This window comes from Oncorhynchus tshawytscha, linkage group LG12, assembly GCF_018296145.1.
Source record: "Oncorhynchus tshawytscha isolate Ot180627B linkage group LG12, Otsh_v2.0, whole genome shotgun sequence".
Lineage (NCBI taxonomy): Eukaryota > Metazoa > Chordata > Actinopteri > Salmoniformes > Salmonidae > Oncorhynchus > Oncorhynchus tshawytscha.
The window spans coordinates 6,212,643-6,240,345 of NC_056440.1; the positions used below are offsets into that span (position 1 = coordinate 6,212,643).

General features: G+C 43.4%; 1 protein-coding gene across 2 annotated transcripts in view; it reads right to left on the reverse strand.

The window, feature by feature from the left end:
• LOC112262502 overlaps positions 1 to 23,716 on the reverse strand; it is a 40,577-nt gene extending 16,861 nt beyond the window's left edge. The window contains exons 1-7 of one of the 2 annotated variants that reach the window (XM_042331242.1): positions 23,566 to 23,716; positions 20,867 to 20,980; positions 15,138 to 15,254; positions 12,390 to 12,506; positions 10,606 to 10,710; positions 3,550 to 3,666; positions 1,638 to 1,733 (exon numbers count right to left, since the gene is read on the reverse strand). In XM_042331242.1, the coding sequence (XP_042187176.1) occupies positions 1,638 to 1,733; positions 3,550 to 3,666; positions 10,606 to 10,710; positions 12,390 to 12,506; positions 15,138 to 15,254; positions 20,867 to 20,907 (593 nt within the window). In that variant the 5' untranslated portion in view covers positions 20,908 to 20,980; positions 23,566 to 23,716. The remainder of the gene's footprint in view (positions 1 to 1,637; positions 1,734 to 3,549; positions 3,667 to 10,605; positions 10,711 to 12,389; positions 12,507 to 15,137; positions 15,255 to 20,866; positions 20,981 to 23,565) is intronic. The other variant, XM_042331243.1, reaches the window with a different exon arrangement.
• Between the last annotated feature and the right edge of the window lie 3,987 nt (positions 23,717 to 27,703).

Below are 27,703 nucleotides of genomic sequence, written 5' to 3' on the forward strand. Positions count from 1 at the left end.
CAAAAAAATACAGTTTTATATCTTTATGTTTGAAGCCTGAAATGTGGCAAAAGGTCGTAAAGTTCAAGGGGGCCGAATACTTTCGCAAGGCACTGTAGGTGGTTGGTTGTATGGGCTATTTACAGATGGGCTGTGTACAGCTGCAGCGATCAGTAAGCTGCTTGGACAGCTGATGCTTACAGCTAGTGAGGGAGATATGAGTCTCCAACTTCAGTGATTTTTGCAATTCGTTCCAGTCATTAGCAGCAGAGAACTGGAAGGAAAGGCGGCTTTGGGGATGACCAGTGAAATATACCTGCTGGGGCGCGTGCTATGGGTGGGTGTTGCTATGGTGACCAGGGAGCTGAACTTTACCTAACAAAGACTTATAGATAACCTGGAGCCAGTGTGTTTGGCGGCAAATTTGTAGCGTGGACCAGCCAACGAGAGCATACAGGTCGCAGTGGTGGGTAGTATATGGGGCTTTGGTGACAAAACGGATGGCACTGTGATAGACTACATCCAGTTTGCTGAGTAGAGTGTTGGAGGCTATTTTGTAGATGACATCGCCGAAGTCAAGGATCGGTAGGATGGTCAGTTTTACGAGGGTATGTTTGGCAGCATGAGTGAAGGATGCTTTGTTGTGAAATAGGAAGCCAATTCTAGATTTAACTTTGGATTGGAGATGCTTAATGTGAGTCTGGAAGGAGAGTTTACAGTCTAGCCAGACACCTAGGTATTTGTAGTTGTCCACAAATTCTAAGTCAGAACCGTCCAGAGTAGTGATGCTAGTCGGGCGGGCGGGTGTGGGCAGCGATCGGTTGAAGAGCATGCATTTAATTTTACTAGCATTTAAAAGCAGCTTGAGGCCACGGAAGGAGTGTTGTATGGCGTTGAAGCTCGTTTGGAGGTTTATGAACACAGTGTCCAAAGAAGGGCCAGATGTATACAGAATGTTGAACCCTGTGGCACCCCTATAGAGACTGCCAGAGGTCCGGACAACAGGCCCTCCGATTTGACACACTGAACTCTATCTGAGAAGTAGTTAGTGAACCAGGCGAGGCAGTCATTAGAGAAACCAAGGCTGTTGAGTCTGCCAATAAGAATATTGACAGAGTCGAAAACCTCGGCCAGGTCGATAAAGACGGCTGCACAGTACTGTCTTTTACCGATGGCGGTATGATATTTGTGATTCTATAACTTTCTCAGTCATCATTTTTCACAATAACACTCCAAAATGACACAATACATTATTTACAATTAATTTCTATTGGGCACAAAATGATCTGAAACATAACCAAAACAGCAAATGCATCTAACCAATTTGTAGAGTCACAAGCTTGATGTAGTCATCGTGTACTATGAATATGTAACTTTTTACTACTATAAAATCACAATACTTTTTTTTTTTGGGGGGGGGGGACTATGTACAAAACGTGCTGTCATTTCTAAAAGGTTCACCCGATATGGATGGAAATACCCTCAAATTAAATCTGACATTCTGCACTTTAACATCATAGTGTAATTTCAAATCCAAAGTGCTGAAGTACAGAGCCAAAACAACCAAACAATGTGTCACTGTTGGAGCTCTCTGTATGTACACATGGTTCATATAATTAGGAAAATGTGGCCTGACATTTTCAGACACTGATACACACCTGACATCTAGAATGGAGGCATCTCTTCCAAACTTAATGTTCATGGATTGGTCACTCTTCATTGACCAACAAGGAGACGGTGAGCGGTTAAATTGACTGAAACAAAGTGGGATACATTTATACATTCAAGCACCTACTGCATTAACCCCCTAAAGTCAATGTCGGCGCGAACATCTAATTAGCATAATAAAACAATCCCCATAAAAATCTGTCTGTTTTTTGCATTGGATGAATCTCAATCCACCGCATCTGAACACTTCCACATCTAGCGAAAGGTGACAGAGCTAGAGCTGTATTTGTTAGACCATGAGATCGGTCTTCTCACAAAATTATCTGTAGTGTTCAAACGGTTTGGCCTACAAACTATTATGACCCCTCTATGGAAAGATGGGACTCTCACGAACAATACGGTGTTCTCCGTTTGGCTCTAGACAATCGTCTTCACAACTGTCTTGGTGTGTTTGAACCATTATAGTTTGTTGGTGATGTGGACACCAAGGAACTTGAAGCTCTCAACCTGCTCCACTACAGCCCCGTCAATGAGAATGGGAGCGTGCTCGTCATTCCTTTTCCTGTAGTCCATGACCATCTCCTTTGTCTTGCTCCCATTGAGGGAGAGGTTATTTTTATGGCATCACACTGCCAGGTCTCTGACCTCCTTCCTATAAGCTGTCTCATCGGTGTCTGTGATCAGGACTATCACCATTGTGTCATCTGCAAACGTAATGATGGTGTTGGAGTTGTGCTTGGCCATGCAGTCATAGGTGAACAGGGAGTACAGGAGGGGACTAAGCACGCACCCCTGAGGGGCCCCTGTGTTGACGATGAGCGTGGCAGATTTGTTGTTACCTACCCTTAACACCTGGGGGTGGCCCGTCAGGAAGTCCAGGATCCAGTTGCAGAGGGAGGTGTTTAGTCCCAGGGTCCTTAGCTTAGTGATATGCTTTGAGGACACTAGGGTGTTGAACGCTGAACTGTAGTCAATGAATAGCATTCTCACATAGTTGTTCCTTTTGTCCAGGTGGGAAAGAGCAGTGTGGAGTGCAATAGAGATTGTGTCATCTGTGGATCTGTTGGGGGGTATGCAAATTGGAGTGGGTCCATGGTGTCTGGGATGATGGTGTTGATGTGTGCCATGACCAGCCTTTCAAAGCATTTCATGGCTACAGACGTGAGTACAGGCGTGAGCGCTACGGGTCAGTAGTCATTTAGGCAGGTTACCTTAGTATTCTTAGACACAGGGACTATGGTGGTCTGCTTGAAACATGTTGGTATTACAGACTCGGTCAGGGACATGTTGAAAATGTCAGTCAAGACACCTGCCAGTTGGTCAGCACATGCCCGGAGCACACGTCCTGGTAATAAGAATGTTAACCTGTTTAAAAGGTCTTACTCACACGGAGAGTGAGATCACACAGTCGTCAGGAACAGCTGGTGCTCTCATGCAGGGGCAGTATTGCTTGCCTTGAATCGAGCATAGAAGGAACTTCACTCAATCTTGGTCCTGTATTGACGCTTTGTCTGTTTGTCGTCGTGATAGTATATATATATATAAATAGTGTGATTTCTTATAAGCTTCCAATTGAAACTCCCATTCCTTGAAAACAGCAACTCTACCCTTAAGCTAAGTGTGGATGTTGCCTGTAATCCATGGCTTCTGGTTGGGGTATGTACGTAATGGATAGACGTCATCAATACTTTGTTCTGTACAATATTCTCTACCTATATGGTGCTCACACTATTCAAACCAATGAGGGGTTGGAACTTTAAGCCAATTATTTCAGTCATCTTTTTGGTGAAAGAACCTTATAATTCTCGGTCATTAAATTTTCCTGTTTTGCATATTCCATTTGAACTAAACTATATTCCCATCTTCTATCTATCAATACTTCCCTTTGAATGTTAAACTCACCGGTGTTCTTCAAACAAAGCAAAATCTCTGAAATTAATGGGCTGACCCATTGACTGGTCACTCTTCATGGACAGATAGCTGGGTGCTGGAGATGCTGCTGACTGCACAGACTGGGGGCTGTAATATAAATCGCATCAATGAAAACATGAATCTGGTGAACACAAACCTCATGTTTCTCAGGTACAGTCAATAATATCTAATGTGGGTAACTTTCACATTAAGGTTTACCTGCAATGATTTATAAAAAGGTTTGGAATGTAAACGAAGCTTTTGATGGAATTCTATTAGACCTCAACAATGTGTCTTTCAAAAGTAATTTCAGATTGAGCTGACATACGGTGCATTTGGAAAGTATTCAGACCCCTTCCCCTTTTTCACATTTTGTCACGTTACAGCCTTATTCTAAAATGGGTTAAATACATTTTATCTTCATCGATCAACACACAATACCCCATAATGACAAAGTGAAAACAGGTATTTAAAAATTATTGCAAATATATTCAAAATAAAAAACAGGATACCTTATGTACAAGTATTCAGACCCATTGCTATGAGACTCTTAATTGAGTTCAGGTGCATCCTGCTTCCATTGATCATCCTTGATGTTTCTGCAACTTGATTGGAGTCCACCTGTGGTAAATTCAATTGATTGGACATGATTTGGGAAGGTACACACTAAGGACCCGCAGTTGACAGTGCATGTCAGAGCAAAAACCAAGCCATGGGGTTGGAGTTGAGGAGACAGGATTGTGTCGAGACACAGATCTGGGGAAGGGTCCCAAATTATTTCTGCAGCATTGAAAGTCCCCAAGAACACAGTGGCCTCTATCATTCTTAAATGCAAGAAGTTTGGAACCACCAAGAGTCTTCCTAAAGCTGGCCGCTCAGCCAAGCTGAGCAATCGGAGGAGAAGGATCTTGGTCAGGAAGGTGACCAAGAACCCAATGGTTGGCCTCCCGGGTGGCGCAGTGGTTAAGGGCACTGTATTGCAGCGCCAGCCATGCCGTGGGGCGACGCACAATTGGCCAAGCGTCGTCCGGGTTAGGGAGGGTTTGGCCGGTAGGGAAATCCTTGTCTCATCGCGCACCAGCGACTCCTGTGGCGGGCCGGGCGCAGTGCTCGCTAACCAAGGTTGCCAGGTGCACGGTGTTTCTTCCCACACATTGGTGCGGCTGGCTTCCGGGTTGGACGGCGCTGTGTTAAGAAGCAGTGGGGTGGTTGGGTTGTGTTTCGGAGGACGCATGACTTTCAACCTTCGTCTCTCCCGAGCCCGTACGGGAGTTGTAGCGATGAGACAAGATAGTAGCTACTAAAACAATTGGATACCATGAAATTGGGGAGAAAAAGGGGTAAAAAAAAAAATTAATAATAAAAGAACCCAATGGTCACTCTGACAGAGCTCTAGAGATGGGAGAACCTTTCAGATGTACAACTATCTCTGCAGCACTCCACCAATCAGGCCCTTATGGTAGAGTGGCCAGACGGAAGCCACTCCTCAGTAAAAAGCCCTTATGGTAGAGTGGCCAGACAGAAGAGTGGCCAGACAGACATGACAGTTTGCCAAAAGCCACGTAAAGACTCTCAGACCATGAAAAACAATATTTTCTGGTCTGATGAAACCAAGATTGAACTCTCCGGCCTGAATGACAAATCAAACTAAGCAAGCGTCAAGTCTGGAGGAAACCTGGCACGATCCCTATTGTGAAGGGTGGTGGCAGCATCATGCTGTGGGGATGTTTTTCAGCGGCAGGGACTGGGAGACTAGTCAGGATTGAGTGAAAGATGAACGGAGCAGAGAGTGCAGAGATATCCTTGATGAAAACCTGCTCCAGAGCGCTCAGGACCTCAGACTGGGGCGATGGTTCACCTCCAACAGGACAACAACCCACAGCCAAGAAGACGCAGGAGTGGCTTCGGGACAAGTCTTTGAATGTCCTTGAGTGGTTCAGCCAGAGCCTGGACTTGAACCCAATCGAGCATCTCTGTAGAGACCTGAAAATAACTGTGCAGCGACGCTCCCAATCCAACCTGACAGATCTTTAGAGGATCTGCAGAGAACAATGGGAGAAACTCCCCAAATACAGGTATGCCAAGATTGTAGTCATACCCAGCTCAAGGCTGTAATCCCTGCCAAATGTGCTTCAACAAAGTACTGAGGTAAGAGTCTGAATACATATGTAAATATGATATTTAATTTTATTAATTTTTTAAAATAAATTTGCAAACATTTCTTCAAACCAGTTTTTGCTTTGTCATTGTATTGTATCGTGTGTAGATTGATGAGAATTGTTTCTATTTTGTATTTTATTTTCTATAAAGTGTTAATTACAGTTGAAGTTGGAAGTTTACATACACCTTAGCCAAATACATCTAAACTCCAAGTTTTTCACAATTCATGACATTTAATCCTAGTAAAAATTCCCTGTCTAAGGTCAGTTAGGATCAACACTTTATTTTAAGAATGTGAAATGTCAGAATAATACTAGAGAATTATTTATTTCAGCTTTTATTTCCTTCATCACATTCACAGTGGCTCAGCAGTTTACATACACTCAATTAGTATTTGGTAGCTTTGCCTTTAAATTGCTTAACTTGGGTCAAACATTTCGGGTAGCTTTCCACAAGCTTCCCTGTCACGTTTGTTGTAAGGATCGGACCAAGGCGCAGCGTGGTTTGCGTACATTCTTATTAATTTAAGAATGAAAACACTGAACAAACTTAACAAAATAACAAAACGAACGTGAAGCTATACAAAATGACTGCTGACAGGCAACTACACATAGACAAGAACCCACAAACACAAAAGGGAAAAGGCTACCTAAATATGATCCCCAATCAGAGACAATGATAAACAGCTGTCTCTGACTGGGAACCATATCAGGCCAACATAAACATACAAAAACCCTAGATGACATACAAATCCCTAGACAACATACAATAACCCTAGACATACAAAAACGAGAGTACCCACCCTAGTCACACCCTGCCCTAACCAAAATATAAAGAAAAAAAGCGACATCTAAGGTCAGGGCGTGACATTCCCACAATAAGTTGGGTGAATTTTTGCCCATTCCTCCTGACAGAACTGGTGTAACTGAGTCAGTTTGCAGGCCTCCTTGCTCGCACACGCCTTTTCAGTTCTGCCCACAATTTTTCCATGGGATTGAGGTCAGGGCTTTGTGATGGCCACTCCAATACCTTCACTTTGTTGTCCTTAAGCCATTTTGCCACAACTTTGGAATTTATTTTCCACCATAATTTGCAAATAAATTCATAAAAAAATCCTACAATGTGATTTTCTGGATTTTTCTTTCTCATTTTGTCTGTCATTGTTGAAGTGTACCTATGATGAAAATTACAGGCCTCTCTCATTTTTTAAGTGGGAGAACTTGCACAATTGGTGGCTGACTAAATACGTTTTTGCCCCACTGTACATTGATTTTACCATTGTCAAATTGGCTTAGTCTCATAGTGAGGAGCCTATAAAACATTGCTAGATTCATAAACATATTTTTTGCAATTCTGAAATGTATTGGAATAAATTACCAAACTATAAAACTAGCTAGCCAGCTATGGGTAACTGTAGCTAGCTACCTGACAGGAGTGCTAGCTAGATACGTTAGCTTACTAGGTACATTAATACTGTAGCTAGCTACCTGACAGGAGTGCTAGCTGGATACGTTAGCTTACTAGGTACATTAATACTGTAGCTAGCTACCTGACAGGAGTGCTAGCTGGATACGTTAGCTTACTAGGTACATTAATAGCTTTAGGTTGGTTGTTTTTAAGCTCAACTTCAAGATTTCCACCAAGGACGTTGCCTCTGATCATCACTCTCCCTCGATGGGCAAGGGACATGTAAGGTACACTCACATGTGACGATGTAAAACGTCATTCAAGGGCTGACGGTTTAGGGCCGAGGGATGTCTACTTTGAGTTTTAAACGCAAGCATTGAGTCAACCTCAAATGCTGGTTGTGGAGTCTTCTTCTGCTTTGGTATCATGGCGTACGAACATTTAGTTTGTGCATGCCGCCACCTACTGTGCAGTAGTGTGTGTTCAATCATGTTACATTTTGTGATACAAAAAGGAAAGGGTTAAAGGAAAACATTGCACAACCAACTAACCCTACAACTATATATAATATATATATATATATGTATATATATATATATATATATATATTTATATATATATATATATCCACCACCACTATCTCATAAAAAACACTATTTCATAAAAACCACCAACCCATTCCACCATAGTACATTGACCCTTACTGATACTACACCAGGCTAATGACCTGGGAGGACGGGACTCTTTCATTCATTCATTCATTGTAACTCTTCCGCAGTAAAACCTCTTACACTCAAGTACTTCTCTGCAGCTGGCCACCACAACATATTTTCGCTGTGATTTACATTTCTGCAGTACAGTTGATAACCATGGCAATGAACGCTAAGAAGCCAACCTTAATGAAGCTCAAATTCATATCACTGTGTCATGACGTGGCCCTCTTTGGGTATAGCTAGTACCCTCCCCCTGTCTCTCACCACCTCTCTCCGGCCTACACCCAGGTTCTGTTATCTCAGGTCGTAAATTCCATGAGGAGACTTTCCTCAGGGCCAGGCAGTATAGAGAGGGGTTTCCCAGTAGAACAAAGGAACTTCTTCTACATCACAGAACCTGAGAACTGAACAATATCCATGTTTTGGAGAATGTGTAAACGGTCGGTGGAGAAACCAGCTACAACCAGTCCGTTTTGTTTTATGATTGTGACCTCAGGAAAGACAATGTAGCCACATTACCATAACTCTGTTTATACAGGAGCCTCCGTTCTGAGGTTTGCATCTAATTACTGTATAAAATGAAAGTAAAGATGAAACTATTTGTGAAATTATGTGAGGTGATGTTGAACCTTTAATGTGAAACAATTGTATTTCTGTTTAAAGTTTAACTAAGTCATTGGCCCGCCCCCATGAGCACAGACATCGATCTGGCGACATGGGACAGCTCTTTCCTACTGTTACGAATATAACCCCCACCTGAAAGAATTCCCTTCAGACCATGCCTATCTCGGTCAGCTGAGGAGTTAAAGTTTGAGAAGAGACCACAAAAACCACAAGATAAGCTAAGGTTGTAATGGTTGCTGAATTCTTAACCATACCACGTGGTTAAACTCTGACACTATAGATCTGACAGAATAAGAGCAACTCTTCAATACGAATTACTAGTCTGCAGCTAGAAATTATGTACCATTGAATGCGAAGATCGACAACCGCCAAAACATCTATTCTATAAGAACATTTCTGGATGGGTCTCTGAAGTATCCACTCTAACCACAAAAGACTTCAGGGGAGAGAGAGAGAGAGACTTTGAACTTTGCAACAGAAAGACGGACGATTCAAACAGAGATCACGACGACACACTGAGCGTAAATATATATATTGATTGCAATTATTCCCGAATGAGTGAGCGTTCATGTGTAAAGGATTAGCATTTCAATTATAATAATTATCAACTGTGTAGTGACTTTTGTCTTTTGCGCCCTTCTCAGTACACACCCACTTCCTTTTGTCCACCAAGCCGCCATATCAGCTTATCATATCGGCTTAGCTCACAAGGGAAAATCCCCTATCATTTCCTTGTAACCATATCTACTGTTTGTTTGTTTGTTTGTTTATGCATTTCTGTTATTATTTAGTTAGTAAATAAATGATTAAGACAATTGATGTACAGATGATTCATAGTGAAGGCTGGGTTCGTGCAGATAACCAACAATTTCTGACGTTTGGAATGAGACTAACGTGAGGTAAAGAATAATTCATTAATTAGAAGACTAATTGATCAGATATTAAAATATCTGAAAAGTTATAATAGGAAAATTATAACTTTGTAATCTGAAGATTTTACTTTGTGCTCTGACTTCCTAGTTAATTACATTTACATGATTAGTTTAATCACGTAATAATAATTACAGAGAATTGATTTGATAAAATAACATTCATCGATTTAATGATGCCAAAGACACGACAACTGTCCTAGACCTACTACTTAGCCTTGACCAATCATTCTCTACTCTCTTCACTGCCTCAGCCTATGGCACCTTTTGTTCTACTCTGACCGTGGCAATCTCAACCTGTCTCTCTCGCGCCGGACACTTCTGATCCCCAACAACATGGACACCCCCACAATTGACAGTTTTTTTCCACCTATATTATACATTCCTTTGTCCCATTGCCCTCATACACACTTCTCACATCTCTGAATCTCCCTCCTACACAATACTGCAACATGACCATAAGCTTGGTATCTGAAACACCTTAGTGAGTTCTGCACAAAAGCTGTAATGGGATAATTGACATATCCTAACATGACTATCAGGTAAACACTCTGCTTCAAACCTCAAAAAGGACAGACAATATCTTCTCAGTTTCACCACGCTCGACACAGAGTCTGCATCGCACTAAACGGTGGGCGTCACAGAGAATCTTCCATTTCAGTTGCTCCACCTCAACACTTAACGCCACCGCAGTAATGCCCTGCTCCGAAAGAGCAAAGCAAGTCACAGATCTTGTCCCTAGTCACGTGACGCGAAGTCCACTTCAAGCTACCTTCACCAATTTAAACAGTATCAAACTTCTTTTCTACCCAGTCTGATACTACATATGGATCAGCCAAAAGACAGGAATCCAATTTCCCCAAAAAAATGTCACTCCCACTGGGCCTGAATCATCCTTTGCTTGACCATCGGGGCAGTTTCACAGTGAGAACATGCAGGGAGGAATTTTGCCTAAATGTATTTAGGCATATTAAAAAACGTGTGTTTTTCCGATCACGAGTGAGTCATGCTACAAGACAGGCTCGCAAATACATTTGACATTTTTGAATATTGGTAGTTGGGATGTCGAGTACATCTTCTCAATGCTAATTTTGACAAACACCACTATCGAACATACAGTATGAGCCAAGTGGCCACTCAATAAAGGGCTGAGGGGCCAAGAGTTCAGTTTGATATTCCACCATAGACACAGCTGGTCAATGTGGAGGACTTACCAGTGATACGGCCTTCCATTGAAGGTACATGGGTGATCTGTTATATTCTCACTCTTCATGGAGAGGCATGAGGTGGAGGCAGACATTTTCCTCTGCTTAGCCCTTCTATAAAAGAGGAAATAGGGATGTGTTATTTACTGTAGGTGAAATATATGTACCCTGTTCTATATGTCCCTGCTGTTTCCTAATGGCTTGCCATCATTTCATGGGGCGGCAGGGTAGCCTAGTGGTTAGTGCGTTGGACTAGTAACCAGCAGGTAGCCTAGTGGTTAGAGCGTTGGACTAGTAACCAGCAGGTAGCCTAGTGGTTAGAGCGTTGGACTAGTAACCAGCAGGTAGCCTAGTGGTTAGAGTGTTGGACTAGTAACCAGCAGGTAGCCTAGTGGTTAGAGCGTTGGACTAGTAACCAGCAGGTAGCCTAGTGGTTAGAACGTTGGACTAGTAACCAGCAGGTAGCCTAGTGGTTAGAGTGTTGAACTAGTAACCAGCAGGTAGCCTAGTGGTTAGAACGTTGGACTAGTAACCAGCAGGTAGTCTAGTGGTTAGAGCGTTGGACTAGTAACCAGCAGGTAGCCTAGTGGTTAGAGTGTTGGACTAGTAACCAGCAGGTAGACTAGTGGTTAGAGTGTTGGACTAGTAACCAGCAGGTAGCCTAGTGGTTAGAGTGTTGGACTAGTAACCAGCAGGTAGCCTAGTGGTTAGAGCGTTGGACTAGTAACCAGCAGGTAGCCTAGTGGTTAGAACGTTGGACTAGTAACCAGCAGGTAGCCTAGTGGTTAGAGGGTTGGACTAGTAACCAGCAGGTAGCCTAGTGGTTAGAGTGTTGGACTAGTAACCAGCAGGTAGCCTAGTGGTTAGAGTGTTGGACTAGTAACCAGCAGGTAGCCTAGTGGTTAGAGCGTTGGACTAGTAACCAGCAGGTAGCCTAGTGGTTAGAACGTTGGACTAGTAACCAGCAGGTAGCCTAGTGGTTAGAGTGTTGGACTAGTAACCAGCAGGTAGCCTAGTGGTTAGAGTGTTGGACTAGTAACCAGCAGGTAGCCTAGTGGTTAGAGCGTTGGACTAGTAACCGAAAGGTAGCCTAGTGGTTAGAACGTTGGACTAGTAACCGAAAGGTTGCAAGTTCGAATCCCGAGCTGAAAAGGTACAAATCTGTCGTTCTGCCCCTGAACAGGCAGTTAACCCACTGTTCCTAGGCCGTCATTGAAAATAAGAATTTGTTCTTAACTGACTTGCCTAGTAAAATAAAAGGTAAAATAAATTTAAAAAATAATAATAATTCCTAATGGCCATGTAAAGCAGAACTTCCTGAAATCAGATTCCTGTTGTGTGGTGAATTTACATTACTGTCATACAACATGAACGCAAAATCAAAAAAAGCTCTTAAAGATGGATTAGATGGGGCAAAGCCTCCTGGAATGTCATTGGACGATCCATGGAACTCTCACTTTCACTGAGGTGTGAGGAAGCAGGCGAAGCATCCTTTGTATGGACAGGATACAAGCAACAGTTCTTCACCAAAGCGAGAGCGGTTCTATCTGCATTTTTGTCCAAATTTTGCTGATATAGCGTTGTTCTGTACAATATTCTCTACCTATATGGTGCTCACACTATTCAAACCAATGAGGGGTTGGAACTTTAAGCCAATTATTTCAGTCATCTTTTTGGTGAAAGAACCTTATAATTCTCAGTCATGAAATCTTCCTGTTTTGCATATTCCATTTGAACTAAACTATATTCCCATCTTCTATCTATCAATACTTCCCTTTGAATGTTAAACTCACCTGTGGTCTACAAACAAAGCAAAATCTCTGAAATTAATGGGCTGACCCATTGACTGGTCACTCTTCATGGACAGATAGCTGCGTGCTGGAGATGCTGCTGACTGCACAGACTGGGGGCTGTAATATAAATCGCATCAATGAAAACATGAATCTGGTGAACACAAACCTCATGTTTCTCAGGTACAGTCAATAATATCTAATGTGGGTAACTAATGTGGGTAACTTTCACATTAAGGTTTACCTGCAATGATTTATAAAAAGGTTTAGAATGTAACTAAGCTTTTGATGGAATTCTATTAGACCTCAACAATGTGTCTTTCAGAAGTAATTTCAGATTGAGCTGACATACGGTGCATTTGGAAAGTATTCAGACCCCTTCCCCTTTTCCACATTTTGTCACGTTACAGCCTTATTCTAAAATGGGTTAAATACATTTTATCTTCATCGGTCAACACACAATATCCCATAATGACAAAGTGAAAACAGGTATTTACAAATGATTGCAAATGTATTCAAAATAAAAAACAGGATACCTTATTTACAAGTATTCAGACCCATTGCTATGAGACTCTTAATTGAGTTCAGGTGCATCCTGCTTCCATTGATCATCCTTAATGTTTCTGCAACTTGAGTACACCTGTGGTAAATTCAATTGATTGGACATGATTTGGGAAGGTACACACTAAGGACCCACAGTTGACAGTGCATGTCAGATCAAAAACCAAGCCATGACGTTGGAGTTGAGGAGACAGGATTGTGTCGAGGCACAGATCTGGGGAAGGGTACCAAAACATTTCTGCAGCATTGAAGGTCCCCAAGAACACAGTGGCCTCTATCATTCTTAAATGCAAGAAGTTTGGAACCACCAAGAGTCTTCCTAAAGCTGGCCGCCCAGCCAAGCTGAGCAATCGGAGGAGAAGGACCTTGGTCAGGAAGGTGACCAAGAACCCAATGGTTGGCCTCCCGGGTGGCGCAGTGGTTAAGGGCGCTGTATTGCAGCGCCAGCTGTGCCACCAGAGACTCTGGGTTCGCGCCCAGGCTCTGTCGTAACCGGCCGCGACCGGGAGGTCCGTGGGGCGACGCACAATTGGCCTAGCGTTGTCCAGGTTAGGGAGGGTTTGGCCGGTAGGGAAATCCTTGTCTCATCGCGCACCAGAGACTCCTGTGGCGGGCCGTGCGCACTAACCAAGGTTGCCAGGTGCACGGTGTTTACTCCGACACATTGGTGCGGCTGGCTTCCAGGTTGGATGGCGCTGTGTTAAGAAGCAGTGGGGCTTGGTTGGGTTGTGTAATCGGAGGACGCATGACTTTCAACCTTCCCGAGCCCGTACGGGAGTTGTAGCGAGATAACAAGATAGTAGCTACTAAAACAATTGGATACCACGAAATTAGGGAGAAAAAGGGGCAAAAATGTAAAAACTAAAAGAACCCAATGGTCACTCTGACAGAGCTCTAGAGATGGGAGAACCTTCCAGAAGGACAACCATCTCTGCAACACTCAATCCAATCAGGCCCTTATGGCAGAGTGGCCAGACGGAAGCCACTCCTCACTATCTCAGTAAAAGGCCCTCTTGGAGTTTGCCAAAAGACACGTAATGCAAACCAAGCAAGCCACTCCTCAGTAAAAAGCCCTTATGGCAGAGTGGCCAGACAGAAGCCACTCCTCAGTAAAAGGCCCTCTTGGAGTTTGCCAAAAGACACGTAATGGACTCTCAGACCATGAAAAACAATATTCTCTGGTCGGATGAAACCAAGATCGAACTCTCCGGCCTGAATGACAAATCAAACCAAGCAAGCGTCAAGTCTTGAGGAAACCTGTGGTGGCAGCATCATGTGAAGCGTGGAGGCAGCATGTGGGGATGTTTTTCAGCGGCAGGGACTGGGAGACTAGTCAGGATCGAGTGAAAGATGAATGGAGCAGTACAGATATATCCTTGATGAAAACCTGCTCCAGAGCGCTCAGGACCTCAGACTGGGGCGATGGTTCACCTTCCAACAGGACAACAACCCTAAGCACACAGCCAAGAAGACGCAGGTCTTTGAATGTCCTTGAGTGGTCCAGCCAGAGCCTGGACTTAAACCCAATCGAGCATCTTTGTAGAGACCTGAAAATAACTGTGCAGCGACGCTCCCCATCCAACCTGACAGATCTTTAGAGGATCTGCAGAGAACAATGGGAGAAACTCTCCAAATACAGGTGTGCCAAGATTGTAGTCATACCCAAGAACGCTCAAGGCTGTAATCGCTGCCAAATGTGCTTCAACAAAGTACTGAGTAAAGGGTCTGAATACATATGTAACTGTGATATTTCATTTTATTAATTTTTTTAAATAAATTTGCAAACATTTCTTAAAACCAGTTTTTGCTTTGTCATGATGGTGTATTGTTTTATTTATTATGGTGTATTGTGTATTGTTTTATTTATGTATTGATGTGAGGTGTATTGATGAGAATTGTTTCTATATTGTATGTTTAATTTCATTAATTTTAGGCTGTAACATAACAAAGTGGAAAAAAGTGAAGGGGTCTGAATACTTGTCTAATAGAAATGGCTTAATTAGAACCAAAGCCAATAACAAATAACAAATATAATATTAAAAGCAGATGGTGCTCCTCCTAACAGTGTTTGTATTGAGAGGGAAAGTAATATTCTATAAAACAAATCTTCCTGTTTTGCATTTTCAGTTGAATCTAAACTGTATTCAGACCTTTCTATTACCACATCCCTGTGCAACATGTTAAACTCACCTAAACCCTCCATCCAAAGCTCTATATCTGAAATTAATGGGCTGACCCATTGACTGGTCACTCTTCATGGACAGATAGCTGCGCGCTGGAGATGCTGCTGACTGCACAGACTGGGGGCTGTAATATAAATTGTATAAATGAAAACATGAATCTGGTGAACACAGTCATTGTAAAGAAAAATAAATGAAGAACAAACCTCATGTTTCTCAGGTACAGTCAATAATGTGTAGTTTGGGTAGCACTCACATTAAAGGAAAAGTGAGACCGGAAAACTATCTTTTGCTGTTTGTGTCATTGTAGGAAAACAAAGGAAAACTATCTTTTGCTGTTTGTGTCATTAGTCCATTAGTTGATATAGTCCCAAAATGTTTTGCATATCAGCAATCAAGTTAAAATATATAACTTTCAAAATATATTAATACAGCCAGAATAATGCATTTTGCATCCTGAAGTTGCATCATACTGGTTGTATTTCTGTATTTTTATTTTACTTCACCTTTATTTAACCAGGTAGGCTAGTAGAGAACACCTTTATTTAACCGGGTAGGCTAGTTGAGAACACCTTTATTTAACCGGGTAGGCCAGTTGAGAACACCTTTATTTAACCGGGTAGGCTAGTAGAGAACACCTTTATTTAACTAGGTAGGCTAGTAGAGAAACACCTTTATTTAACCAGGTAGGCTAGTTGAGAACACCTTTATTTAACCAGGTAGGCTAGTAGAGAACACCTTTATTTAACCAGGTAGGCTAGTAGAGAACACCTTTATTTAACCAGGTAGGCTAGTTGAGAACACCTTTATTTAACCAGGTAGGCTAGTAGAGAACACCTTTATTTAACCAGGTAGGCCAGTTGAGAACACCTTTATTTAACCAGGTAGGCTAGTTGAGAACACCTTTATTTAACCGGGTAGGCTTTATTTAACCAGGTAGGCCAGTTGAGAACACCTTTATTTAACCAGGTAGGCCAGTTGAGAACACCTTTATTTAACCGGGGCTAGTAGGCTAGTTGAGAACACCTTTATTTAACCGGGTAGGCTAGTTGAGAACACCTTTATTTAACCAGGTAGGCCAGTTGAGAACACCTTTATTTAACCAGGTAGGCCAGTTGAGAACACCTTTATTTAACCGGGTAGGCTAGTTGAGAACACCTTTATTTAACCAGGTAGGCCAGTTGAGAACACCTTTATTTAACCAGGTAGGCTAGTTGAGAACACCTTTATTTAACCAGGTAGGCTAGTTGAGAACACCTTTATTTAACCAGGTAGGCCAGTTGAGAACACCTTTATTTAACCAGGTAGGCCAGTTGAGAACACCTTTATTTAACCAGGTAGGCTAGTTGAGAACACCTTTATTTAACCAGGTAGGCTAGTTGAGAACACAGAGTTACACAGAGTTACATCAACAACACAATAGTGCAAATGTAGTAGAGCTAAATAGTCCATGGGGTTAACACTGCAAAATGAGCAAGAGGTTAAGTAATAATATGGGGATGAGGTAGTTGGGTGTGCTATTTACAGATTGGCTGTGTACAGGTACAGTGTTCTGACAGCTGATGCTTAAAGTTAGTGAGGGAGATATAAGACTCCAACTTCAGTGATTTTTGCAATTCGTTCCAGTCATTGGCAGCAGAGAACTGGAAGGAAAGGTGGCCAAAGGAAGTGTTGGGGATGACCAGTGAAATATACCTGCTGGAGCGCGTGCTATGGGTGGGTGTTGCTATGGTGACCAGTGAGCTGAGATAAGGCGGGGCTTTACCTAGCAAAGACTTATAGATGACCTGGAGCTAGCAGGTTTGGCGACGAATATGTGGTGAGGGCCAGCCAACGAGAGCATACAGGTTGCAGTGGTGGGTAGTATATGGGGCTTTGGTGACAAAACGGATGGCACTGTGATAGACTATATCCAGTTTGCTGAGTAGAGTGTTGGAGGCTATTTTGTAGATGACATCGCCGAAGTCAAGGATCGGTAGGATAGTCAGATTTACGAGGGTATGTTTGGCAGCATGAGTGAAGGAGGCTTTGTTGTGAAATAGGAAGCCGATTCTAGATTTAATTTTGGAATGGAGATGCTTAATGTGAGTCTGGAAGGAGAGTTTACAGTCTAACCAGACACCTTGGTATTTGTAGTTGTCCACATATTCTAGATCAGAACCGTCCAGAGTAGTGATGCTAGTCGGGCGGGAGGGTGTGGGCAGCAATCGGTTAAAGAGCATGCATTTAGTTTTACTAGCATTTAAAAGCAGTTGGAGACCATGGAAGGAGTGTTGTATGGCGTTGAAGCTCTTTTGTAGGTTTGTTAGCACAGTGTCCAAAGAAGGGTCAGATGTATACAGAATGGTGTCGTCTACATAGAGGTGGATCAGAGAATCACCAGCAGAAAGAGCAACATAATTGATATATTACGAGAAAAGAGTCGCCCCGAGAATTGAACCCTGTGGCACCCCCATAAAGACTGCCAGAGGTCCGGACAACAGGCCCTCCGATTTGACACACTGAACTCTATCAGAGAAGTAGTTGGTGAACCAGGCGAGGCATTCATTTGAGAAGCCAAGGCTATTGAGTCTGCTGATAAGAATGCGGTGATTGACAGAGTCAAAAGCCTTGGTGTAGAGGTGTATTTAGAGGGCAAGTTGGTCAGGATGATGTCTAAGAGGGTGCCCATGGTTACAGAATTAGGGTTGTGCCTGGTAGGTTCCTTGATAATTTGTGTGAGATTGAGGGCATCTATCTTAGATTGTAGGACAGCCGGGGTGTTGAGCAAGTCCCAGTTTCGGTCACCTAACAATACGAACTCTGAAGATAGATGGGGGGCGATCAATTCACATATGGTGTCCAGGGCACAGCTGGGGGCTGACGGGGGTCTATAACAAGCGGCAACGGTGAGAGACTTGTTTCTGGAAAGGTGGATTTTAAAAGTAGAAGCTCAAACTGTTTGGGAACAGACCTGAATAGTATGACAGATCTCTGCAGGCTGTCTCTGCAGTAGATTGCAACTCCTCCCCCTTTGGAAGTTCTATCTTGTCAGAATATGTTATAGTTAGGGATGGAAATTTCAGGATTTTTGGTGGCCTTCCTAAGCCAGGTTTCAGACACGGCTAGAACATCCGGGTTGGTGGAGTGTGCTAAAGCAGTGAATAAAACAAATTTAGGGAGGAGGCTTCTAATGTTAACATTCATGAAACCAAGGCTTTTACGGTTACAGAAGTTAACAAATGAGAGTGCTTGGGGAATGGGAGTGATGCTGGGGGCTGCAGGACCTGGATTAACCTCTACATCACCAGAGGAGGAGTAGGATAAGGGTACGGCTAAAGGCTATTAGAACTGGTCGTCTAGTGCGTTCGGAACAAAGAGTAAAAGGAGCAGGTCTCTGGGCACGGTAGAATAGATTCAAGGCATAATGTACAGAGAAGGGTAAGGTAGGATGTGAGTACAGTGTTGGTAAACCTAGGCATTGAGTGACGATGAGAGAGGTTGTGTCTCTAGAGGCACCATTTAAGCTAGGTGAGGTCACCACATGTGTGGGGGGGTGGAACAAAAGGACTAGCTAAGGCATATTGAGCAGGGCTGGAGGCTCTACAGTGAAATAAGACAATAATCACTCACCAAAACAGCAATAGACAAGGCATTTTGGCATTAGAGAGAGGCATGTGTAGCCTAGTGATCATAGGGTCCAGTGATTAGCTAGGCAAGCTGGAGACACGGCGAATCAGACTGCTAGCGGGCCGGGGCAAGCAGGCTAGCAGATGGGCCTGCGGGGGACATTGCAGCAGAACAGCCTGTTGAAACCCCCTCGGACAGTTACATGGGCAGACCAGTCGGCAGAAAAGGGTCCAGGCCAATTGCCAAAAGAGGTATCGAAGCCCAAGGCAGAAAAGGGTCCAGGCCAATTGCCAAAAGAGGTATCGAAGCCCAAGAATTGTCTGATGGATCTCTTCGGATAGCCGGGAGATGGGCCTAGCTCGATGCTAGCTCCAGGCTAACTGGCGCTTGCTTTGGTACAGAGACGTTAACCAGGAGTAGCCACTCGGATAGCAGCTAGCTAGCTGCGATGATCCAGTGTAAAGGTTCAGAGCTTGCGGTAGGAATCCGGAGATGTGGTAGAGAAAGAGCAATCGGACATGCTCTGGGTTGATATCGCGCTGTGCAGCGCTGGTGTCCGAGTTAACGGTGATGACCGCTAGCAGTGACTGTCTACTAGCTAGTTAGCTGGCTAGCTTCTGATGGGGGTTCCGGTTCTAAAGTATAAAAAAATCGCAGACCCTTACCACATTGAGTGAGGCGGGTTGCAGGAGAGTATGTTTAGTCCGTAGATGGAAATTGAGATTAAAAAATATGAAAAATATATGAAATATATACAAAGAAAACTATATATACACAGAACGGGACAAGACAAAACAAATGTCTGTCTGCTACGCCATCTTGAAAGTTATATATCTTGAAAACTTGATTGCTGACGTGCAAAACATTTTGGGTGTTTTATCAACAATGGACTAATGAAACAAATAGAAAAATATAGTTTTTAAGTTAAATTTTCTATTAAGGTTTACCTACAATAATTTCTGAAAGGTTTATAATGTACATTACAGGTCTAAAGTTTGGCCACACCTACTCATTCAAGGGTTTTTCTTTATTTTTACTGTTTTCTACATTGTGGAATAACAGTGAAGAAATCAAAACTATGAAATAACACCTTGAATCATGTAGTAACCAGAAACTTGTTAAACAAATCAAAATATATTTTATATTTGAGATTCTTCAAAGTAGCCACCCTTTGCCTTGATGACAGCTTTGGACACTCTTGGCATTCTGTCAACCAGCTTCACCTGAAATGCCTTGATGACAACTTTGCACACTCTTGGCATTCTCTCAACCAGCTTCATGAGGAATGCTTTTCCAACAGCCTTGAAGGAGTTCCCACATATGCTGAGCGCTTGTTGGCTGCTTTTTCTTCACTCTGCAGTCCAACTCATCCCAAACCATCTCAATTGGGTTGAGGTCAGGTGATTGTGGAAGCCAGGTCATCTGGTGCAGCATAGTTTAAAATATACATTATAAAATAATATAATAAAACATATATATGGGTTATTTACATAGTGTTGATGTCTTCACTATTATGTAGATTATGTAGAATGTAAACCCAATTGAGATGGTTTGGGATGAGTTGGACGGCAGAGTGAAGGAAAAGCAGCCAACAAGTGCTCAGCATATGTGGGAACTCCTTCAAGACTGTTGGAAAAGCATTCCTCATGAAGCTGGTTGAGAGAATGCCAAGAGTGTGCAAAGTTGTCATCAAGGCAAAGGGTGACTACTTTGAACAATGTAAAATATATTTTGATTTGTTTAACAATTTTTTGGGTTACTACATGATTCCATATGTGTTATTTCATAGTTTTCTACAATGTAGAAAATAGAAAAAATAAAGAAAAGACCTTGAATGAGTAGGTGTTGTGAAACTTTTGACTGGTACCGTATATAGGCCTAGTTTATAAACTGTTAATTACTTATTATTGCAATATTACTATTTACTGCAACTGTGAAACATAAGATGTATTTTTCATTATGTTAAACGGACAAATTATAACAATCATGTTTTATTTAATATTCCTGTTAATATATTACCAGATATGAATGAGGCTGTGACATGCCAGTAAGCCATCATCAATTCAGTTTGCCTTAATTAACAACGGGTATGCAAAAAAATTACAATTGAAAAAGCATGTAGGGGCCTACCTGCTTTCCACACCACCCTCATCTTCCTGTGAGGAACTCATGATTGAGGGCTGTGATACGGGACACTCAGCGTAGTCTTTGTGGTCTAGACATTTTTTGTCTAGTCTATCTATTCTAGAGGGAGGATACAAGATACAGGTGTACTGTGTTAATTTGATCACTCTGTTGTCAAATATACATTTCCTGGGAAGCAACAAATGCAAATTGCAGTGTATTCGAGTTTTTAAAAAGCCTTCTAAAGTTTGTAATTTCCACATTAAAATGTAAGACTTGATTTATCCTAACAAAAAAATGTATCAGCTCCTACAAAAATGACCATAATAATTCACATTTCCTGTTGCTGCAGTAATTATTTTCCTGTTGAGAAGCTGGTCAAATTATGACATCTATCTGGAGCAAGACATCACATAATCCACAATAGCAACTGGTTTAAAAAAGTATGTTGTACTTGTAAATAAGGTACCGTTATTATTATTGTTTGTGTCCAGGCTACTATTTTCCGATTGACAGCTGAGTGTCTGACAGGACACTGTAGTAGGAAAAATAGGATCCGTGAAAAGGCTCTTATTTATTACTTTATGCAACAACACATACATCGAGCCTACTCGTTGTTAAAATCAAATCTGAGGTGGGGTTTGACCAGAAAGCATGTTCAGGACTATAATTTCCTCCTCATATTGTAGCCTACAATATGTGTCTCCACACACCTAAGCTATTAATGGATTCAAGCCAGGTCGTTTTTATTGATGTCAGATTCTCAGTCCTGTCGGTGTCAAAGTAGCCTGCCATTTCGATCACTTGTGCGGTATTAAACAAGATTCTGCCAAAGTCTCCAGTCATGTAAAATGATGTAGAATTGCATGAAATGTGTTTATAAAAGGCCAGATTTTCCTCAGATCCTATAAATGTTCCCCATATATGCATCTTCAGTAAGTGTCTCTCCTCTACTGCTCTATGCCGCTACGCAAATGCGATGATATGCATGCAATGTTATTGTAAAAATTGTTATTTTTTCCATGCTTTGTGTTCTGGTACCTCAGAACTCCCCAGGTCACTCACCTCTCACGCTCACTTTGTGTTCTGGTACCTCAGAACTCCCCAGGTCACACCCCTCTCACGCTCACTTTGTGTTCTGGTACCTCAAAACTCCCCCACACCCCTCTCACGCTCACTTTGTGTTCTGGTACCTCAGAACTCCCCCACACCCCTCTCACGCTCACTTTGTGTTCTGGTACCTCAGAACTCCCCAGGTCACTCCCCTCTCACGCTCACTTTGTGTTCTGGTACCTTAAAACTCCCCAGGTCACTCCCCTCTCACGCTCACTTTGTGTTCTGGTACCTCAGAACTCCCCACACCCCTCTCACGCTCACTTTGTGTTCTGGTACCTCAGAACACCCCAGGTCACTCCCATCTCACGCTCACTTTGTGTTCTGGTACCTCAGAACTCCCCACACCCTCTCACACTCACTTTGTGTTCTGGTACCTCAGAACTCCCCACACCCCTCTCACGCTCACTTTGTGTTCTGGTACCTCAGAACTCCCCACTTTGTGTTCTGGTACCACACCCCTCTCACGCTCACTTTGTGTTCTGGTACCTCAGAACTCCCCAGGTCACACCCCTCTCACGCTCACTTTGTGTTCTGGTACCTCAAAACTCCCCACACCCCTCCCCAGGTCACCCCCTCACACTCACTTTGTGTTCTGGTACCTCAAAACTCCCCAGGTCACTCCCCTCTCACACTCACTTTGTGTTCTGGTACCTCAAAACTCCCCCACTCCCCTCTCACACTCACTTTGTGTTCTGGTACCTCAGAACTCCCACACACCCTTCTCACGCTCACTTTGTGTTCTGGTACCTCAAAACTCCCCCACACCCCTCTCACGCTCACTTTGTGTTCTGGTACCTCAAAACTCCCCTACACCCCTCTCACGCTCACTTTGTGTTCTGGTACCTCAAACTCCCCACACCCCTCTCACGCTCACTTTGTGTTCTGGTACCTCAGAACTCCCCACACCCCCAGGTCACACCCCTCTCACACTCACTTTGTGTTCTGGTACCTCAGAACTCCCAGGTCACTTTCACGTCACTTTGTGTTCTGGTACCTCAGAACCCACACCCCTCTCACGCTCACTTTGTGTTCTGGTACCTCAAAACTCCCCAGGTCACACCCTCTCACACTCACTTTGTGTTCTGGTACCTCAGAACTCCCCAGGTCACTCCCATCTCACACTCACTTTGTGTTCTGGTACCTCAAAACTCCCCAGGTCACTCCCCTCTCACGCTCACTTTGTGTTCTGGTACCTCAAAACTCCCCAGGTCACTCCCCTCTCACACTCACCTTGTGTTCTGGTACCTCAAAACTCCCCAGGTCACTCCCATCTCACACTCACCTTGTGTTCTGGTACCTCAAAACTCCCCAGGTCACTCCCCTCTCACACTCACCTTGTGTTCTGGTACCTCACGATTTACAACTACATCACTGGCTACGGAACAATTACGTGTTTTTGGAGAAATCATTGAGTTATTTAAATAAGCCACGACTGTGATATGTTTTTTTTTTCGAACTTGAACACAACTAGAGGCGTAGAATTCGACGTCTCAACACTTAAACACGAAGCAATGGAACCTAATTCAGAAGAAATCCATATAAATATATAGTCTTAGAGTGAACGCACTTCCTCCGCTCATTTAACTTACCTCTGAATTTAGGTTAACGCAGGAGAAAGAAAATCTAGTTTTAATGTACTTAATCAAAGTAATGTATTGAATCCGATGTGCCTTTTGTGTGCTAAAATGGCAGATGTGAAACTTTACTTTCACCTTTGATTTCCTTATTGTTACGCGTGTCAACTCATTGAAAAAGGATCCACCCACTCAGCGGTAAACTGGTAGTAGTGGACTCATCTGGAATACCACGATGTCTTGTCACTATCTGCGTGTGCTAAATGTGTCCAGCAGAGGGAGCTAGACTTCTGTCAATGATTTGCCGCAGAGCTGGCAGGTCCCTGGGTCTGTAAACTACCGTAAAGACAGGAAAAACAGACTGCTGCCAATCTGTGACAGAATGGATGGAGCACATGTTGAAATCGCAGCGAGTCAAATCAAATCAATTTTATTTATATAGCCCTTCGTACATCAGCTGATGTCTCAAAGTGCTGTACAGAAACCCAGCCTAAAACCCCAAACAGCAAGCAATGCAGGTTTAGAAGCACGGTGGCTAGGAAAAACTCCCTAGAAAGGCCAAAACCTAGGAAGAAACCTAGAGAGGAACCAGGCTATGAGGGGTGGCCAGTCCTCTTCTGGCTGTGCCGGGGGGAGATTATAACAGAACATGGCCAAGATGTTCAAATGTTCATAAATGACCAGCATGGTCAAATAATAATAAGGCAGAACAGTTGAAACTGGAGCAGCAGCACGGTCAGGTGGACTGGGGACAGCAAGGAGTCATCATGTCAGGTAGTCCTGGGGCATGGTCCTAGGGCTCAGGTCAGTTGAAACTGGAGCAGCAGCACGGCCAGGTGGACTGGGGACAGCAAGGAGTCATCATGTCAGGTAGTCCTGGGGCATGGTCCTAGGGCTCAGGTCCTCCGAGAGAGAGAAAGAAAGAGAGAAGGAGAGAATTACAGAACGCACACTTAGATTCACACAGGACACCGAATAGGACAGGAGAAGTACTCCAGATATAACAAACTGACCCTAGCCCCCCGACACATAAACTACTGCAGCAGTCAATCTTTAGGACTAGATCAGGACAAGAGCTAGAAGCCATGGCAAGGGATTTTATAATGTTAAATGATATAGAGGCTGAATAAAGAGAAAAACCGATACAAACGTTGCTTGGGTGCAAATGCTTTAAAAAACTGAATTGTGAGAGTAAAGTTAGGACAGTATCAAGGAGAAGTCTGATTCTTGCCACCTACAGTTACAGGAAGCTGTCACAGGAAGCTATCACAGGAAGCTTTCACAGGAAGCTTTCACAGGAAGCTGTTACAGGAAGCTGTTACAGGAAGCTGTCACAGGAAGCTGTCACAGGAAGCTTTCACAGGAAGCTTTCACAGGAAGCTGTTACAGGAAGCTGTTACAGGAAGCTGTCACAGGAAGCTTTCACAGGAAGCTGTTACAGGAAGCTGTCACAGGAAGCTGTCACATTGTCAATACCAGGGATCCAAAGCTATTATAGCCGCTCAGATTAAGCTCAACGTTAATATATTCACATATGTTAATATTCACATATATAACCATATTCACTGACATGTCTTTCTGTCTATGAAATCACTGTGACTTCACTTATTCCTTATATCTCCTAGCGGAGCCAAAAGCCTTATATGAACTCTGTGTAAGTGGAGAGGAGACATTCTGCTGGCAGATGCTGAACCTGGGGTTATTGTTATGGTTGGCTCCTCAGGGCACTGTTCCGTCCCTAACTGGGAGGAAGGTTGGGTTGCTCGCCCATCTGTTTGCGACGTGGGGGAGTCCCAGGTGGTTTTCTCAGAAGCCGCAGTGTTAACGCTTCTTAGAGTCCTCGGCTGGAGCAAGAGCACCGTCAGGGCTTTCCTCTTCGCGGTCGGAGCACCAAGCTGGAGCCAGTGTCAACCATGTTATTGACTGACGTGGAGAACCAAGGTTTAATGGGTTTCCCTGGTACTTGATGGTACCTATCGTACTTTGGTTCTGAAAAGTGCTTGTGATGGGGAAATGTGGGGTCGTTAGTGCGTGTCTTGTCCAGTCCACTGTACACAGTGAAGAGACACAGCCATTGTAACAGTATAACTTTAGACCGTCCCCTCGCCCATACCCGGGAGCGAACCAGGGACCCTCTGCACACATCAACAACTGACACCCATCGTTACCCATCGCTCCACAAAAGCCGCGGCCCTTGCAGAGCAAGGGGAACTACTACTTCAAGGTCTCAGAGCAAGTGATGTCACCGATTGAAACGCTATTTAGCGCGAACCAACGCTAACTAAGCTAGCCGTTTCACATCCGTTACACCAGAACCAACGCTAACTAAGCTAGCATTTCACATCCGTTACACCAGAACCAACGCTAACTAAGCTAGCCGTTTCACATCCGTTACACCAGAACCAACGCTAACTAAGCTAGCCGTTTCACATCCGTTACACCAGAACCACCGCTAACTTAGCCGTTTCACATCCGTTACACCAGCACCACCGCTAACTTAGCTAGCCGTTTCACATCCGTTACACCAGCACCACCGCTAACTAAGCTAGCCGTTTCACATCCATTACACCAGTACCAACGCTAACTAAGCTAGCATTTCACATCCGTTGCACCAGTACCAACGCTAACTAAGCTAGCCGTTTCACATCCGTTACACCAGAACCAACGCTAACTAAGCTAGCCGTTTCACATCCATTACACCAGTACCAACGCTAACTAAGCTAGCATTTCACATCCGTTGCACCAGTACCAACGCTAACTAAGCTAGCCGTTTCACATCCGTTACACCAGAACCAACGCTAACTAAGCTAGCCGTTTCACATCCATTACACCAGTACCAACGCTAACTAAGCTAGCATTTCACATCCGTTGCACCAGTACCAACGCTAACTAAGCTAGCCATTTCACATCCGTTACACCAGCACCACCGCTAACTAAGCTAGCCGTTTCACATCCATTACACCAGTACCAACGCTAACTAAGCTAGCATTTCACATCCGTTACACCAGAACCAACGCTAACTAAGCTAGCCGTTTCACATCCGTTACACCAGAACCAATGCTAACTAAGCTAGCCGTTTCACATCCGTTACACCAGCACCACCGCTAACTAAGCTAGCCGTTTCACATCCGTTACACCAGCACCACCACTAACTAAGCTAGCCGTTTCACATCCATTACACCAGTACCAACGCTAACTAAGCTAGCATTTCACATCCGTTGCACCAGTACCAACGCTAACTAAGCTAGCCGTTTCACATCCGTTACACCATTTCATATATCTTGTATTGTAATTTGCATTGAACTATGAATTAGACCTAGATATTGTGTGTATATACTGATACGTAGGCTATGTGTGATGTTTTAAACTGCTGTATTTCAGTCCTTGACTAATAGTGTTCTGTACTATGTATGATGTCATGTTTCCTGTTTCCTGTGGACTCCAGGAAGAGTAGCTGATGCTTTTGCAGCGGCTACTCGGGATCCTTAATCAATACGAAAACCAAAAGCATGTACTCTCTAACTGTTGTCCCGATAGAACTCATCTGTATATAGATAAGCTCAAACTGTACTTACTGCTCTGAAGAGGTCAGTGTATAACCATCCAATTGAAACAGTCACATCCTGGATGGAATAGACAACACACGGCCACCAGTCACAGTCGAAGGGCGCCTTGCCCTATAGCGTGGGATTTTCAGACAGTGTATGTCATTGTCCCGTCAACTGTACAAATGTGCAGGACATTTCCATGATGATTGACCACCATTTCATGACTTATGATTGCTCGATTTCCAACCATCACCACCATCATCAACATCATCATCAACACCACCATCATCATCACCATCATCAACATCATTACCACCATCATCATCACCACCACCACCATCATCATCATCATCACCATCATCATCATTACCACCATCATCAACACCACCATCATCATCATCACCATCATCACCAACATGGCTGTGTTAGATTTCAGCAGTACAAACAGAGCGGCAGGTAAGCCTAGTGGTTAGAGCTTTGTGCCAGTAACCGAAAGGTTGCTAGATCGAATCCCTGAGCTGACAAGGTGAACATCTATCATTCTGCCCACTGAACAAGGCAGTTAACCCACTCTTCCCCAGTAGGCTGTCATTGTAAAATAAGAA